The sequence below is a fragment of the Meriones unguiculatus genome, chromosome 7 (genome assembly GCF_030254825.1).
Source record: "Meriones unguiculatus strain TT.TT164.6M chromosome 7, Bangor_MerUng_6.1, whole genome shotgun sequence".
In the NCBI taxonomy this organism is placed as follows: domain Eukaryota; kingdom Metazoa; phylum Chordata; class Mammalia; order Rodentia; family Muridae; genus Meriones; species Meriones unguiculatus.
The window spans coordinates 118,286,606-118,303,817 of record NC_083355.1 but is presented as its reverse complement, the minus strand read 5'-3'; the positions used below and the strand labels follow the sequence as shown (position 1 = coordinate 118,303,817).

Genomic DNA, 17,212 nt, shown 5'->3' with positions numbered 1-17,212 from the left:
AAAAAAACTAAAAGCTCTGAGACCAGGGGGTCCTGCAGAGACTGATGCACCAACAAGAACCATGCATGTAGATGACCTAGACCCTTGCCCAGATGTGGTCGATTAATAGCTCAGTCTCCATGTGGATCTCTGAGTGAGGGAAGCAGGGGCTGCCTCTGTAATGAACTCAGTTGACTGCTCTCTGGTCACTTGATGCAGCCTGGCCAGGCCATGGAGTAAGAGGCCAAGCAGTCCTGATAAGACTTAACAAGCTATGGGCACATGGCACTAATGGAGAGTTCCCACTTTCAGTGGACTAGGGGTAGGAGATGAGAAGAAGAGGGAGGTAGGGTTGAAAATTGGGTAGTTGAGGGAGGGGTTTCAATCAGGATATATAACAAATTGTGAAGAAAAAATTAAAAATTAAGAGTCTTCCATATCCTCCAACAGACAGCATGATCAGGCCTGTCACAGAAATCCCCTGTTCTGTGTTACCAATTTCACTCTTAGTCAGTGTTCTCTTGCTGCAAAAGATACCTGTGATAAAAGAACTAGATTCTGGTGGTACCATGTTGCCCTGGTTTTCCTTTACTGTGTTTGTATGCTGGCCTTTAGCCATCTGCTTGATCCTGGTGACCTCTGAGTTTCTTTTTTTTTTCTTTATTTTCATTATTATTTTTATTTTTATTATTAGTTATATTTTATCAACTCTGTATCCCAGCTGTACCCCACTCTCTCATACCCTCCCAAACCCTCCCTCCCTCCCTCATCTCCTCCCTCCCTCCCTCATCTCCTCCCTGCCCCTTTCCAAGTCCACTGATTGGGGAGGACCTCCTCCCCTTTCATCTGACCCTGTTTTATCAGGTATCTTCAGAACTGGCTGCAAAGTCCTCCTCTGGATTTTTGAGGATGCAGGAAGAGCCCTGGGCAGAAGGCTGGATATTCCTGGAGCAGCCCTCCATAAGATGGTGGGTATGGCTAGGGACTGGCTGCTGGATCTCAGATAATAGCCTGCAGTTCTCCTCAGGAGGCTGTGTGCCAGAGAGATCCACAGGCAGGGAATTGGAGTGTGGGGTGTCTGCCCTGTATTGTTCTCCCACAAGCAGCCCTGGACAACTTAACACAACTGAAACACAAAAAAATAAACTTAAAACAATGCTTATCAAGATCATAGTGGGCTTTAAAAAGGAATGTCATAAATGCCTTAAAGAAATCTAGGAAAATATAACCATAGAGATGCAGGCATTTAAAGAGGGAATGAATAAATGACTTAAGGAAATAAAGGAAAATAGGATCAAAGAGGTGAAGGAAATGAATAAAACCCTTAAGGGAATACAGGAAAACAGAAACAAAGATGTGAAAGAAATGAATAAAATGGTTCAAGACCTAAAAATGGAAATAGTAAAAACAAAGAAAATACAAACAAGGAACCAGATTTTATTATAAGCTTCAAGATATAAAGAGAAAAGTGAGAGATATAAAAAGTACTAGAGACAGAGAAACAGGGAGAGACAAACAGACAAAAAAAACACAGAATGACAGACAGAGAGACAGGAATCAGGAGGCAGTGAGACTAGTCTCCAGGTATCGTGTTGCTGAGAAGACAGGTGAATTCTCTTGAGTCCACAGACGTGGCATCAAAGTCAAACCCTTTGGTCTCCTCTCAGAAAAACATTTGTAATAACTGGTACAAAATGGTTATTGTGTTGTTCCTCAGGATTTGTATTTTCTAGGTCATGATACAAGTAATGTTACTTCCACAGTCACTACAAGAAAAGATTGTATGTATTTCCTTTATCTGGATTTCACATCCCTAAGAGCCAATGTACCACAATTTCTGTACCCATTCCTCCGTTGATGGACATCTGGGTTGTTTCCAGGTTCTAGCTATTACAAATAAAGCTGCTATAAACATGGTTGAGCAAGTATCCCTTTTGTGTACTTGAACGAACTTTGGTTATATACCTAGCAGTGGTATAGCTGGGTCTTGAGGAAGCACTATTCCTAATTGTCTTAGAAAGCGCCAGATAGATTTCCAGAGTGGTTGTACCAGTTTACATTCCCACCAGCAGTGGAGGAGGGTTCCCCTTTCTCCACAACCTCTCCAGCATGTGTTGTCGCTTGAGTTTTTCATCTTGGCCATTCTGATGGGTGTAAGGTGATATCTCAAGGTCGTTTTGATTTGCATTTCCCTGATGACTAATGACGATGAGCATTTCTTTGTTTTTCTGCCATTCGATATTCCTCTGTAGAGAATTCTCTGTTTAGCTCTGTTCCCCATTTTTTAATTGGATTACTTGGTTTGCTGCTTTTCAGCTTCTTTAGTTCTTTGTATATACTGGATATTAGTCCTCGGTCAGATAAAGGGTTAGTGAAGATTCTTTCCCAATCTGTAGGCAGTCATTTTGTTTTGATGACGGTGTCCTTTGCTTTACAGAAACTTTTCAGTTTCATGAGGTCCCATTTATTGATTGTTGCTCTTAGAGCCTGTGGAATACTACTCAGCAATCAAAAAGGAGGAAATCATGAAATTTGCAGGCAAATGGTGGGATCTAGAAAAGATCGTTCTGAGTGAAATATCCCAGAAGGAGAAAGACAAACTTGGGATATACTCACTTATATAGACCTATAAGATGTGATAAACATAATGAAATCTATACACCTAAAAAAGATAATCAATTGAGCGGACATGGAGTAAGATGATCAATCCTCGTTTAGAAAGACAGATGGGATGTGCATTGAACGTATGACAGGAGTCTACTGAGCGCATCTGAAAGACTCTAACTAGCAGTGTTTTCAAAGCAAAGACACATGACCAAACCTTTGGCAGAGTACAGGGAATCATAAGAAAGAAGGGGAGTTAGTCTGATGGGGAAAGGATAGGAGCTCCACAAGGACCAAATATATCTGGGCACAGGGTCTTTTCTGAGACTGATATTCAACCAAGGAGCATGTATGGATATAACCTAGAACCTCCACTCAAATGTAGCCTGTGGTAGCTCAGTAACCAATTGGTTTCCCAAAGTGAGGGGAACAAGGACCATTTCTAACAGGAACTCAATGACTGGCTCTTTGGTTTCCCCACCCCCAAAGGGAGGAGCAGTCATGTTAGGCCACAGAAGAGGGCTTTGCAGCCAGTCCTGAAGATACCTGATAAAACAGGATCAGATGAATGGGGAGGAGGTCCCCCCATCAGTGGACTTGGAAAGGGGCACAGTGGAGATGAGGGAGGAAGGGAGGGACTGGGAGGAAATGAGGGATCGGGACAAGTCTGGGATACAGAGTTAATAAAATGTAACTGATAAAAAAATAATAATAATAAAATAAAAAAAATAAAAAAAGAAATGATCAACGCATCTAAAAAAAAAAAAAAGAGCCAATGTACATCACAAAACTGAAATCCATCCTAACCCTTCTGCTGGAATTACACGGATATACACAGGCACTGAGGCTGTGGTGTCCTCTTCTGCCTGCACAGCATGTGTGGACTCACTGAAGACCTGCGTAGAGTGAATCATTCAATTTCAAGTTCATATGAACCTGGAAATGCACACAGATGCAAAACTCTTCCTGATTCTTGGTCACCAGTTGCTCTAAGAAGCACAAGGCAAATCTCAGTCACCTGGAAGGGAATCTGAAGGCTTGCCCTGGGCTTCCTTTATCCTCTCAGGATCCTCCCCCAATGCAAAGCAGCCCTCAGGCTCAGGCTGAAAGCCCAGGCCTCCCTGGGCAGCCCCATCTGCTCTCCCTGAGCCTCCCTCAGAGCATGGCTGTCCTGGTGCTGCTCCTCTGCCTGGTGACCTTGCCAAGCTGTAAGTGTTTCAGGGCATCAGGAGGGACCCAGCCTGTCATCTGTGGGATGTGTGACTGACGTGATGTTGCTTGTCCCCAGGTGCCCTGTCCCAGGTGCAGCTGAAGGAGTCAGGACCCGGCTTGGCGCAGCCCTCACAGCCGATGTCTCTCACCTGCACTGTCTCTGGGTTCTCCTTAACCAGCAGTGCTGTGCACTGGGTTCGCCAGCCTCCAGGAAAGGGTCTGGAGTGGGTGGCTGCTATATGGAGTGATGGAAGCACAAAGTATAATTCAGCCCTTGAATCCCGACTCAGCATCAGCAGGGACACCTCCAAGAGCCAAGTTTTCTTAAAAATGAACAATCTGCAAACTGAGGACACAGCCAAGTACTACTGTGCCAGACACACAGTGGTGTGAGCCTGCGCAAAAACCTCCTCACTGTAGGGGTGATCATGACCAGCAGGGGGCGCGGAGGACCAACAGAGACGTCCCAGCACCATGAGAAACTCTGGATTATGCTGTGTGAGCTTGTGTTTTAGTGTTAGAACCTCTGGTCTCCTTTCTACCCACAGTACTCTCTAAAGGCCTCTCTCCAGAGCCGTATTCTTTAAACTTCCTGTTTGTGCACACACTACGAAAACTGGGTTTTCTTTCCTTTTTCTTATCCACAAATCCTCCAAGTAAGGATTTGATTGTAGTTATCACACAGAACGGTTTATAATTTTATACATATATATACACATTTACATTTATATGTTTAAAGTTACACAGCACTCTGGATTCGACACATTTGCTGATTGTAACTTCAGTAGACCTTGGGAATGTTGAGTAATCTGACATTAATCTATATTGTTGCAGGTGATGGAAAAACAGACTTTCTTTTTTTTTCCATTTAAATAGCATTTTTTAAATTTTTCATCAATTACACTTTATTCATTCTGCATTCCCCCATAAGCCCCTCCCTCCTCCCCTCCCAATCCCATCCTCCCTCCTCCCTCTGCTTGCATGCCACTCCCCAAGTCCACTGATAGGGGAGGTTCTCCTCTCCTTTCTGATCTTAGTCTATCAGTTCACATCAAAAGTGGCTGCATTGTCCTCTACTATGGCCTTGTAAGGCTGCTCCCCCCTCAGGGGGAGGTGATCAAAGAGCAGGCCAATCAGATTATGTCAGAGGCAGTCCCTCTTCACATTACTATATAACCCAATTGGACTCTGAACTGCCCTGGGCTACATCTGTGCAGGGGTTCTGGGTTATCTCCATGAATAGTCCTTGGTTGGAGTATGAGTCTCTGGGAAGTTCCCTGTGTTCAAATTTTCTTGTTCTGTTGCTCTCCTTGTGGAGACCCTGTCCTCTCCAGCTCTTACTATTTCCCAGTTCTTACATAGAATTCCATTCACTCTGCCCAACAGTTGCCCATCAGGCTCAGCATCTGCTTTGATAGTCTGTAGGGCAGAGGCTTTCAGAGGCCCTCTGTGGTAGGTTCCTAGGTTGTTTCCTGTTTTCTTCTTCTTCTGATGTCGATCCCCTTTGCCTTTCCGGATGGGGATTAGATATTTTTGTTAGGGTCCTATCTCTTGCAGACTTTCTTGAAGAGAACATTTAGCTACTGTTTTGACATTATGATACATTTTCATTTGATAAAGGATGTAGATATATCAAGTAAATTAGATGACACCTCAAACTCCCAAGTAATGATTTCTTTACAGCTGTCTTGTGCATGCTCGAACTAAAAACCTCTCAGCCAGCACTGCTAGGTGGTTACACCTTCTGTCCTGGCTCCTTCTCTCCTCAGCCCTTCCCATGGACAACTGCTGCCTACGGTTTTTACAGTTTGTGCTTTTGGTGGTGTATTCACTGCATGTCCCATCCAGCAAGAGTTCAACAGGTTCCTAAGTGGGGGCGAAAAGCATGGGGAGGTGACAGAGACACAAGGAATGAGAGCATGTCTATAGTCTGATCTAGCTCTCGTATATTTGGATATTTTCACACAACTTTATAGGGAGAAGGCAGGAAGGGAAAATGTGTCAGCAATATAGTTTACAAAACGTGACAGGATGATTAATGATGATGCAGAACACCCCAAGAATGTTTACTAAAAGAGCTACTACAAGAACATCAGCTAAGATATCTCAAAATGTCTGACAAACATGTCTCATAGGGTCCGGAAATGTAAATCTCTCACCTACGACCTTGTTGCAGCTGTCTGTAACTTTCCACTAGCTGGCCTTGGCTCCCAGCAACTGCATATAAAGGTTCCCAGTGAAGAGCTTAAGATAGCCTGAATGTAACTCCATTTTGAAATAAAGATCTTGACTGGGAACTGAATTCAGGTACCAGGAAATATCACAGAATGTACACCTGGCAGAAAACAAAATTAACTCTCCTAGCAACAGCTTCCAGGAAATATAGCAGAATAAATACTTCATAGAAAATAGAGACAAACTCCCTGGCAATAGTCAATGGGAATCAGTTGAGAATCAGGTGGGAAAATTCTCCCCAATGTTTCAGATTTGGTTTAGAAAAATAGCTATTGATTATATGCCTTAGCCATTGTGATTGTGTGCCTCAGAAAAGGTCACCCCGCCCTGCTAAACTTCACCCAATTCTGTAATGCCAAGGCTTGTGCCCCCTGCATGCTGCCATGGAAACCCCCTGCTCACAGACTTTCTCTTTAAAAATCCTGTTCACTCAGAGCTTGGGGTCCCACTTCTCTACTGCTGCGCCAGTGAGACTTGGGTCCAGAGTTTGATAGCTCTCGTAATAAAGCTCTCTTGCAATTGCATTAAGTCATCTGCTGGTGGTCTCTGAGGGTCCTGTGAACCTGGCATAACACCAGAATTACTTTCTGGCTCTCTCTGAGGCTGTTGAGTGGAACAGCCTGGGGTCTCATTTGTGAGCTAGACAAGTGTCCTTCAGAGAAGCAGTGTTGACCCTGGGCTCCATGCTAATGGATCACTGTCTTGAAGAAACTTTGAAAAGGAAAAAACGAACCAGCTCATTTGAGTGTGAGGCTCCTCTGCAAAGGACTGAAACAACAGTGTGTGATGAAGCTTTGGGGACTATTATTATACAACTAACCAACTATATTATTGAAATCCTGAGATCAGGACACACAATAGTGAACTGAACAACTCTACACAAAGCTGACCACAGAAGTCTTTCCCAGGTCAGTGTGAGGCTCAGCCCCAAGGACTGGGTAATGACAAAATAAGCAGAGTGGAACTTCTAAACAAGCTGGTTGTGCTTGAATTTTATCATAATGAACTTCTAGATGTATTCCCCACTTTTTCTTCTAACCGATTTAGTGTGTCCGGTTTTATGTTGAGGTGTTTGATCCACTTGGACTTTAGTTTTGTGCAGGGTGATAAATATGGATCTATTTTCATTTTTCTGCATGTATACATCCAATTGGACCAGCACCATTTCTTGAAGATGCTGTCTTTTTTCCATTGAATGGTTTTGGCTTCTTTGTCAAATATCGAGTATTCATAGATGTGTGGCCTTATTTCTGGGTCTTCTATTCGGTTCCATTGATCTTCCTTTCTGTTTTTATGCCAATACCATGCAGCTTTTATTACTATTGCTCTGTAGTACTGCTTGAGATCGGGGATGGAGATACCTCCAGAAGATCTTTTATTCTAGAGGATTGTTTTAGCAATTCTGGGTTTCTTGTTATTCCATATGAAGTTGAGAATTTTTCTTTCCAGGTCTGTAAAGAATTGTGTTGGTAATTTGATGGGAATTGCATTGAATCTGTAGATTGCTTTTGGCAGGATGGCCATTTTCACAATGTTAATCCTAACAATCCATGAGCACGGGAGATCTTTCCTTCTTCTGATATCTTCTTCAATTTCTTTCTTCAGAGACTTGAGGTTTTTCTCAAACAGGTCTTTCACTTGCTTGGTTAGTATCACCTCAAGGTACTTTATGTTCTTAGAGGCTATTGTGAATGGTGTTGTTTCCCTAATTTCTTTCTCATCCCTTTTGTCTTTTGTATACAGGAAAGCTTCTGATTTTTTTTTTTTTGAGTTGATTTTGTATCCTGCCACTTTGCTGAAGGTGTTTATCAGCTGGAGGAGTTCTCTGGTTGAATTTTTGGAGTTGCTCATATATACTATCATATCATCTGCTAATAGTAACACTTTGACCTCTTTCTTTCTGATTTGTATCCCCTTGATCTCGTTTAGTTGTCTTATTGCTCTGGTTAGGACATCAAGTACTATGTTGAAGAGGTATGGAGAGAGTGGGCAGCCTTGTCTTGTCCCTGATTTCAGTGGGATTGATTTAAGTTTCTCTCCATTGAGTTTGATGTTGGCTATAGGCTTGCTGTATATTGCCTTTACTATGTATAGATATGTGCCTTGTATCCCTGATCTCTCCAAGACTTTAAACATGAATGGGTGTTGGACTTTGTCAAATGCTTTTTCGGCGTCTAAGGAGATGATCATGTGGTTTTTCTCCTTCAGTTTGTTTATGTGGTGGATTACATTGATGGATTTCCATATGTTGAACCACCCTTGCATGCCTAGAATGTAGCCTACTTGGTCATGGTGGATGATATCTTTGTTGTGTACTTGGATTCGGTTTGCAAGGATTTTATTGAGTATTTTTGCATCAATGTTCATAAGAGAGATAAGTTCTGAAGTTCTCTTTTTTTGTTGGGTCTTTGTGTGGTTTAGGTATCAGGGTGACTGTCGCTTCATAGAATGAGTTTGGTAATGTACCTTCTGTTTCTATTTTGTGGAATAGTTTGAGGAGAATTGGTGTTAGCACTTCTTTGAAGGTCTGGTAGAATTCCACGCTGAAACCATCTGGCCCAGGGCTTTTTTTGGAGGGGAGACTGTTAATGACTGCTTCAATTTCCTTGGGGGATATAGGGCTATTCAGTCTTTCTACCTGATCTTGATTTAATGTTGGAATATGGAATCTATCAAGAAAATTGTCCACTTCATTTAGGTTTTCAAATTTTGTGGCATATAGGCTTTGGAAGTAAGACCTAATGATTGTTTGAATTTCTTCAGTGTCTGTAATTATGTCCCACTTTTCATTTCTGATTTTGCTGATTTGGATAGATTCTCTCTGTTTTTTAGTTAGTTTGGCTAAGGGTTTGTCTATCTTGATTTTCTCAAAGAACCGTTTTTTTTTTTTCATTGATTCTTTGAATAGTTTTATTTGTTTCTAATTGATTGATTTCAGCCCTGACTTTGATTATTTCCAGCCTTCTGCTCCTCTTGGGTGTATCTGCTTCTTTTTTTTCTATGGTTTTCATTTGGGCCATTAAGGCGCTTGTATGTGATGTTACAAATTTCTTCTTGAAGGCACTTAATGCTATAAATATTGCTCTGAGCACTGCTTTTAATGTGTCCCTTAAGTTTGGGTATGTTTTGCCTTCATTTTCATTGAATTCTAGGAAGTCATTAATTTCTTTATTTCTTCCTTAACCCAGCTGTCATTGAGTAACAAGTTGTTCAGTTTCCATGTGTGAGTCGGCTTTTTGTTATTTCTGTTGTTGTTGAGGTCCAGCTTTAGTCCATGGTGGTCAGATAGAATACAAGGGATTATTTCAACCTTTTTGTATCTGTTGAGGCTTGCTTTATGACCAACTTTATGGTCAATTTTGGAGAAGGTTCCATGTGGTGCTGAAAAGGAGGTATACTCTTTTGAGTTTGGATGAAAAGATCTGTAGGCATCTATTAGGTCCATTTGATTTAGGGTCTCTGTAAGTGTTTTTATTTCCCTATCTGTTTTCTGTCTAGTTGATCTGTCCCTTGGTGAGAGTGGAGTGTTGAAGTCTCCCACTATTAAGGTATTAGGATCAGTGTGTGATTTAAGCTTTAATATTGTTTCATTTATGAATGTAGGTGCTCTTGTATTTGAGGCATAGATATTCAAAATTGTGATGTCCTCTTGGTGGCTTTTTCCTTTGATGAGAATATAGTGGTCCTCCTTATCTTTTTTTATTAACTTGGGTTGAAAGTCTATTTTATTAGATATTAGGATGGCTACTCCAGCTTGTTTTCTGGAACCGTTTGCTTGAAAAACAGTTTTCCAGCCCTTTACTCTGAGGTAGTGTTTGTCTTTGTTGCATAGGTGTGTTTCTTGGATGCAACAGAATGTTGGATCCTGTTTCCACAACCATTCTGCTAGTCTGTGTCTTTTTATTGGGGAGTTGAGTCCGTTGATGTTGATAGAAACTAGTGACCAACAATTGTTACGTACTTTTGATGTGGGGTTGGTGGTGTCACTGAGTTTCATTGCTTGTATTCTTTTGTTTGTTTTTGTTGTTGTTGTGTAGTTATCAATTTCCTGTGTTTCCTTAGATGTAGTTGTTTTCTTTGGTTTGGAGTTTCCCTTCGGTAACTTCTGTAGAGCTTGGTTACTATGTAGATATTGTTTAAATTTGGTTTTGTCATGGAATATTTTGAATTCTCTGTCTATGTTGATTGAAAGTTTTGCTGGGTATAGTAGTCTGGGTTGGAATCTGTGGTTCATTACGGACTGTATGGTTTCTGTCCAGGCCCTTCTGGCTTTCATAGTTTCTGTTGAGAAATCTGGTGCAATTCTGATAGGTCTACATTTATATGTTATTTGGCCTTTTTCCCTTGCTGCTTTCAGAATTTTTTCTTTCTTCTGTAGGTTCAGTGTTTTGGCTATGATGTGACGTGAAGAATTTCTTTTCTGGTCTAGTCTACTTGGTGTTCTGTAGGCCTCTTGTATGTTTATAGACATCTCCTTCTTTAAGTTGGTAAAATTTTCTTCGAAAATTTTCTTGAAAATATTTTCCGGACCTTTGAGCCTGATGTCTTCTTTTTCTACTACTCCTATTATTCTTAGATTTTGTCTTTTCATGGTGTCCTTGATTTCTTGGATGTTTTGTGTTTGGAACTTTTCTGATTTTATTTTTTCTTTGAGAGACGTGTCAATTTCCACAAGTGTATCTTCGGCTCCTGAGATTCTTTCTTCCATCTCTTGTATTCTGTTGGTGATGCTTACCTTTGTAGTTCCTGATCTTTTCTCTATGTTCTCCAGCTCCAGGTTTTTCTCTATTTGTGTTTTCTTTATTGATTCTAATTCTGTTTTCAGGTCTTGCTCTGTTTCCTTCATCTGTTTGAATGTGGAGTCCTGCTTTTCAATGACAGCTTCTATTTTTTTGTCCCTTTCCTCTCTATGTATCACTAATTGTGCCTCTACTTCTTTGGCTATAATTGCCTGTATTTCTATGAGAGCTTTGTTTATTTTTTCTTTATTTGCCTTCATTTGTGTGGACATTTCTTTGAGAGCTTTGTTCATTTCTTCTTTGTTTGCCTCAATTTTCATGGTCATTTCTCTGAGAGCTCTATTTGTTTCCTCTCTTTTCATCTCTATTTCTTTGGCTATTTCTGTGAGGGCTTTGTTCATTTCATCTTGATGGGCCTCTAATAGCTGGAGAAACATAGTTTTGAGGTTGTTTTCTTGTATATCTAGTGAATTGAAGTGTCCATTGTTTTGTGGGGTTGCTGGTGAGGTCATTATGTCCTCATTATTTTGTTTGGTGTGTTCTTACGTCTGCCTCTAGCCATCTGGTTATTTATAACCCTCACTGTTTGTTTCTCGAGTTTGTAGTTCAGGCTATGATAGTCTCTTTCTGTTTTCTGGAATGTTTTTTTTTTTTTTTCAGGAAGATGAAAGAAGTTCAGTGGTTTGGGAGTGTGCATTGTGGTTTCAGTTTTGCTTAAGTAAGGAATGTGACGCTGATGCTATTCACATGTGCTTTTAGCAGGCGAAGTGTGCATGTGCGGATTCTCTGACTATTGCAGTGGCCTGCAGGCCACTATTATGCAGTTCTGTCTGAGATCCAGGAATTGTTTGCCTGGATTACACTGATGGACCCACAAGGTAGAGGCTTTAATATTGGGGTCGCTATCCCAAGAATCCCTATGATGCCCACACTAGGGGTGTGGGTGGAAGGGATCTTGTCTGGTTGCTTTTGTGGAGAGTCTTTTCTTCTCTGTATTACTGTCCTCTGCTTATTTCTCTGTTTCTATTTGTTTCTATTTTTTCAGTCTCAATTTGTGAGTATGTGAGTGTGAGTTTTTATGTGCGTGTACTCATATGACTGTTGACATGAGATGTCTTCCTCTATAAATCTACAAGATAATTCTGAAATAAGTTTCATCACAGAGCCTGGATCTCAGCATCTGCCTATACTGGCTGACTAATGAGTACCAAGGAATCACACTGTCTCCTCATCCCGGAGCTGGGCTTACTGGTTGGCTACCACACCTACTACTTTTTGAAGTTATGGAGAACTAAACTCATGTCTTTGTCTTTGTATGATAAGACCTTGAAACACAGAGCTATCTCCACAGCCGTATTATAGATGATTTATTAATATCCAGTAAACTCTGATTTGAATTAAATGCAGAGCATCACACTGAGCAGACGTGATTCTGTATCTGAATAACAATAAAATATCCAAGAAGCAAATGAACCTTTCCACTGCTGACCCCAAGTCTCAGGGCAGAGATTCAGTAAGAATCCCTGGTGAGGGAACTCTGTGGAGTTCAAGTTAGAGCCAATATGGAAATCAGGCAGAACTGTGACCCATGAATCATGATGAATTTCACTCTCTCCATCATCGTCACAGAAACATACACAACAGACCCAGCACTGGCCAGCTGTGGTGCTGGGAATTAATGTGTGTGAGGCTCCAGCACTGAGACATGAGGTCAATGAAGCTGGTTATGTTCACTGAGCTTTGGTTTTCTGCAAGCAGCTGCTAACCCACTCCACATGTAACATGCCTTTTCCATTATTTATCTCTATTTATTTGTTATGGTTTAGTTACACAGTTCTCCCACAATTTAATGTCCAAATGAATTTTTAACACATAATCCCCCTTTCCCCTCTGAGGCTTCTAAGGATCTTATTGTCACTTTGGTCCCAGAAACATTTTATAAAGGATGCTTGACCCATTCTGACTGAGTTCTTCATCTGAAGCTCAGAATTACTTATACATGGCACTTGGGAACCGACTAGAGCATTCTTCTCAATGGCATTCTGAAACCACATGGATGGTGTCACTATTGAAGAGTAGGTGGGCACTGGAAGCCAGGTGATAGTGATTGTATAATCAGCATGATGCCACATGGGGAATGATTCAAAATTGTTACATTGTAGGTGCAGTTGTGTGGTCTATGGTGATGGTATAGCTATGGCTGTAACACAGTGGTATCATGGCACATGTGGAGAACAGGAAGGAGAGAGCTCTGTATTCACAGAATCTCCAATTAGACAGAGATTGGTGAGATACAGACAGGAACCACGGCTGCTTCTACAAGGAAACATTCTCTGTTCTGCTCTACCTTCATCAGCTCTCTCCTCATGTGTGAGGACAGTGCTCCTGAGAGGGATCTGAGGCTTTAACAACTTGGTCACAACAGCTTCCCAGCACAAGTGCACTAGTGAATTATGGTAACTGGAAACTGCTCCAGACAGGCTGGGGCCTGACACTGACAATTTCTGTGATTTCTCCTCAGTTTCCAACAGTTGCTAGTTAACAGGTTCTACAATTCCTGGTAATGGATATCTTCTGAGAGCCAAACACCAACTTTCTTGTAGTTTCTGTACATTGGTGAAGGAGATGTGCATCCTTGCAGAGCAGGGCAGAGGGAGGAGCCTGGGGAAGCTGAGAGCACAGGGTGGAAGATTGCAGCACTACAGCAAAGGAAGAGAGGAGTCAGAAGCTGCTAAAGGAAGAGAGGAGTCAGATGCTGCTAAAGGAAGAGAGGAGTCAGAAGCTGCTAAAGGAAGAGAGGAGTCAGGTGCTGCTAAAGGAAGAGAGGAGTCAGGTGCTGCTAAAGGAAGAGAGGAGTCAGAAGCTGCTAAAGGAAGAGAGGAGTCAGATGCTGCTAAAGGAAGAGAGGAGTCAGGTGCTGCTAAAGGAAGAGAGGAGTCAGATGCTGCTAAAGGAAGAGAGGAGTCAGTGCTGCTAAAGGAAGAGAGGAGTCAGGTGCTGCTAAAGGAAGAGAGGAGTCAGTGCTGCTAAAGGAAGAGAGGAGTCAGGTGCTGTTAAAGGAAGAGAGGAGTCAGATGCTGCTAAAGGAAGAGAGGAGTCAGATGCTGCTAAAGGAAGAGAGGAGTCAGGTGCTGCTAAAGGAAGAGAGGAGTCAGGTGCTGCTAAAGGAAGAGAGGAGTCAGGTGCTGCTAAAGGAAGAGAGGAGTCAGGTGCTGCTAAAGGAAGAGAGGAGTCAGGTGCTGCTAAAGGAAGAGAGGAGTCAGGTGCTGCTAAATCCCTGTTTCCAAAAGGGGTACAGGAATAGGGCTGAGTTGTCTACAAGATAAAGTCCCTCATCAAAGCGTCCATCTCACTGTCTGTATTCTGTCCTCTCTAAGCTCACTCATTGGACAAAGGAGTTCTAGAATGTGTTCATCAGAAATGTTTACTTCAGTGCTGTTTCCTGGTGCTCATTTCAGTTTCCTCCAGGTCACTATTCACAACAGCCAGGGATAGAATCCCATAAAACAAGAGACTATAAAAATATATATTCAGCCTTTGTGAAGAGTGCAAGAGATAGGTTACTTTAGGTTCTTGAGTACAGAGAAATTAATTTGCAGTTTTTATTGTCCCTTCATGATCTATGCACTCCCAGGGTTGCCCACCAAGAATTAGAAAAATGTATCTGGAGAGGACACATGCACAAACCCTGAGATCGCAGGCTGGAAATTATACCAGAGCATTCTACATGGTCCTAAAAACACCATGCTCAATATACTGTCCACCAAATACTGGAAAATTATACCAGAGCATTCTACATGGTCCTAAAAACACCATGCTCAATATACTGTCCACGAAATATAGAAACTGAGCACAACATCCAGGAATATGGCGACCAGGACCAATGGCTGCAGCACTGCAGTGCAGCCCACATTAGGCCCACATGTTCTCCTGTGGGTTCAGTGTAGAGGACACATGTGCAACACAGTCTCAACTTTTATGTTGATCCTTCTGCATCAGCTCCAACCTCTAGGCTCCTGCCCTGATACAGACAGTGTCCTCAGTTCCTTTTCTGATGAACAGCAATGTGGAAATGCAAGCGAACACTTTCACTACAAGGTGCTATGGTCATGGGGTTTCATTACAGAAATAATAACCCAATTTAAGACCCCTGGTTCTCCATCAGACCTGGGCTGTGGATCATTTGGTGAAATCCCAGACTCACTGTCTGTATCTGACTGTTCCCCTGCTTACACCATGTCCACCAATAGAACATGGTTCTCAGTAACTTTACTAATTACCTGTTAGTAGGATCATCTTTAAGACAAAATGAAAAAATGTATTAAGTGTGTGTCTTCTGTAAGGAATAAAACATCCCTGAAATAAATGAAGGGAGAGAGGAAGACATTGATCATGGAAGACTGTCTGAAGCAGGGAAGGGCAGAGAGAGTTGAATATTTCTATGCTATTTTGTTTCATCCTCAGGGAGGTTCTTGAAGGTGATGAAGGAGTCCTTGAGGCACAGTTGTCCCAGAGACCCCAGCCTCCCAGTCGTGCTCTGTTCCAGTGTCACTGCAGAGCTTAACTCATTGAATGAGAAGCTCCAAGACATTGACTCAGCACATGGATACCTCACTCTTAGGACTCTCTTCACAGAACTGATAGAGCTGAATCTGAATTTAGTGCACAGTGAACACACTGTGCTTCAGTGGACTTCAGGTCAGCCATGGAAGGAAGCCAGCGTGGACAAATCAGCTCTCATGCAGTGACTTGGGTAGGAAGTGGCCTATCTGCTTCTCTAGGATGATGACTCTGGCAGGATGACCAGGGCACTCTCCATCTGTGAGAGCACTTCTCACCTGTAGCTCTCATGCAGAGAGTGGTCACCACTTCCTTCAGATTAAATAAGTCTTGTAAATACCTGTTTAATGATGCCAGTGTCCACATTTTGAGATTTCTTGTGCAGATTTGTCTCATAGGTGGATATGGATGAATCTGATTGTTACAAGCACAAATCTTTCATAGGACACTTGCCTGTACAATTCAACCCATTTGTGCATAGTTTTATGTTGATTTTGATTTATTCTATCATTCCTAAGAACTGCAATTTTTTTCCAAGATTTCCAAGAAGGCAGTCCTTGGCTCTGAATTTTATGGATAGAAGCTGTAGGCTTCAGAAGTTTTCAGCACTGGAAACTGACTAGGAGGTTGGTCTTGATCTCGGTGTTAATGAATTAACAAACCCCATGATACACCCTTAACATGTAGAGAGAGTGTTCAGTTTTGAATCTGCTGTCTTTTCAGGAAGTATTTAGTTAACATCTCCACTTTGGGTTAAGTCTGCAGAACTCGTTAATAGCCTGAATGCCAGATTCTAACATCAAGTATCCTAAAGGCAATGTGTGACCTTCAGACAATCAATCTAAATTCAGAAGAGATTCATGTTTTGTGAAATCATTGTACAGTAATCTCAATCATGAAAAATTTTCATATGTACTTTATATCATAAACAGGTGTTGGAAATTAGAATACCATAATTTAAATTGCAGAATAATTTCCAATGTATTAAAAAATAATTTGTGTACTAAAGTCTGAATGTGTTCTGCCCAGTTCGTGAGACCCCCAAAGACCAGGAATAGACTCCTCTGTAAATACATGAGGGTATTTTCAATATATATGTGCTCAAACATGGGCCACAAATTTTCTGCAGAAACAGGAGAGGAATGCTGCCCAGTGGTCTAGGGGAACAAGGTTTTTAAAGGGAAAAACTGCAAGCAGGGACTTACATGACTTGGCATTACATAATTGGGTAAGGGAAATTCAATTTTGAAATGATTGGTTGGTTTACTTTAGGTGCCAAGACTATATGGGGTTCTGGCATGGCCATCTGGGCCAGTTTCCCAGGTGGCTGGACATATCTCCATTTGGCTGGCCTTTGTTCAGGCTTATGCTTTAAACTTTAAAACAATACCCACTGATATTTAATTCTTTGGCCTCTCATATGCGCATGGGATGACATGGTTACAATGGTATTTCAAATGAACTTCAGTGACTAGAGAAAACTGTGATCAGAGCCTAGCAAAAATTTAACTTTTGTTTGTGAGAGGAGGTATTGTTTAGCAAAAAACTGTTTGCTGTAACATTTTAGAATACATTACATACAGATAATGATTGACTACACAGTTTTCTGTGGTTAACGTGATATGCAGAATACAATTGTATCTTCTTTGCTATCACTTAGAAAAATAATACTTAAACATGTTTTTTTTTATATATCATTATATGTTCGTGTGTGTGAGTGTGTTTGTGTGTGTGTGTGTGTGTGTTTGACTTTCAATGTCCATTTGTGATTGGAATAATATCTTGCCAAGGTATATGTAGTAGGACCAAAAGCTAAGTAAGGATAATAATTACTTCTGTCCTCTGGTATGTAGAAAAGCACCCTCCTAAACTGTGAAAGCTGC

General features: G+C 41.5%; 1 gene segment (V, D, J or C); it reads left to right on the top strand.

Annotated features, from left to right (window-relative positions):
* The first annotated feature begins 3,733 nt into the window (after positions 1-3,733).
* Positions 3,734-4,188, top strand: LOC132655354 (Ig heavy chain V region PJ14-like). The segment is given in 2 exon segments: positions 3,734-3,791; positions 3,872-4,188. Coding segments are annotated over 2 exon segments (363 nt in total).
* The last annotated feature ends 13,024 nt before the right edge of the window (positions 4,189-17,212 follow it).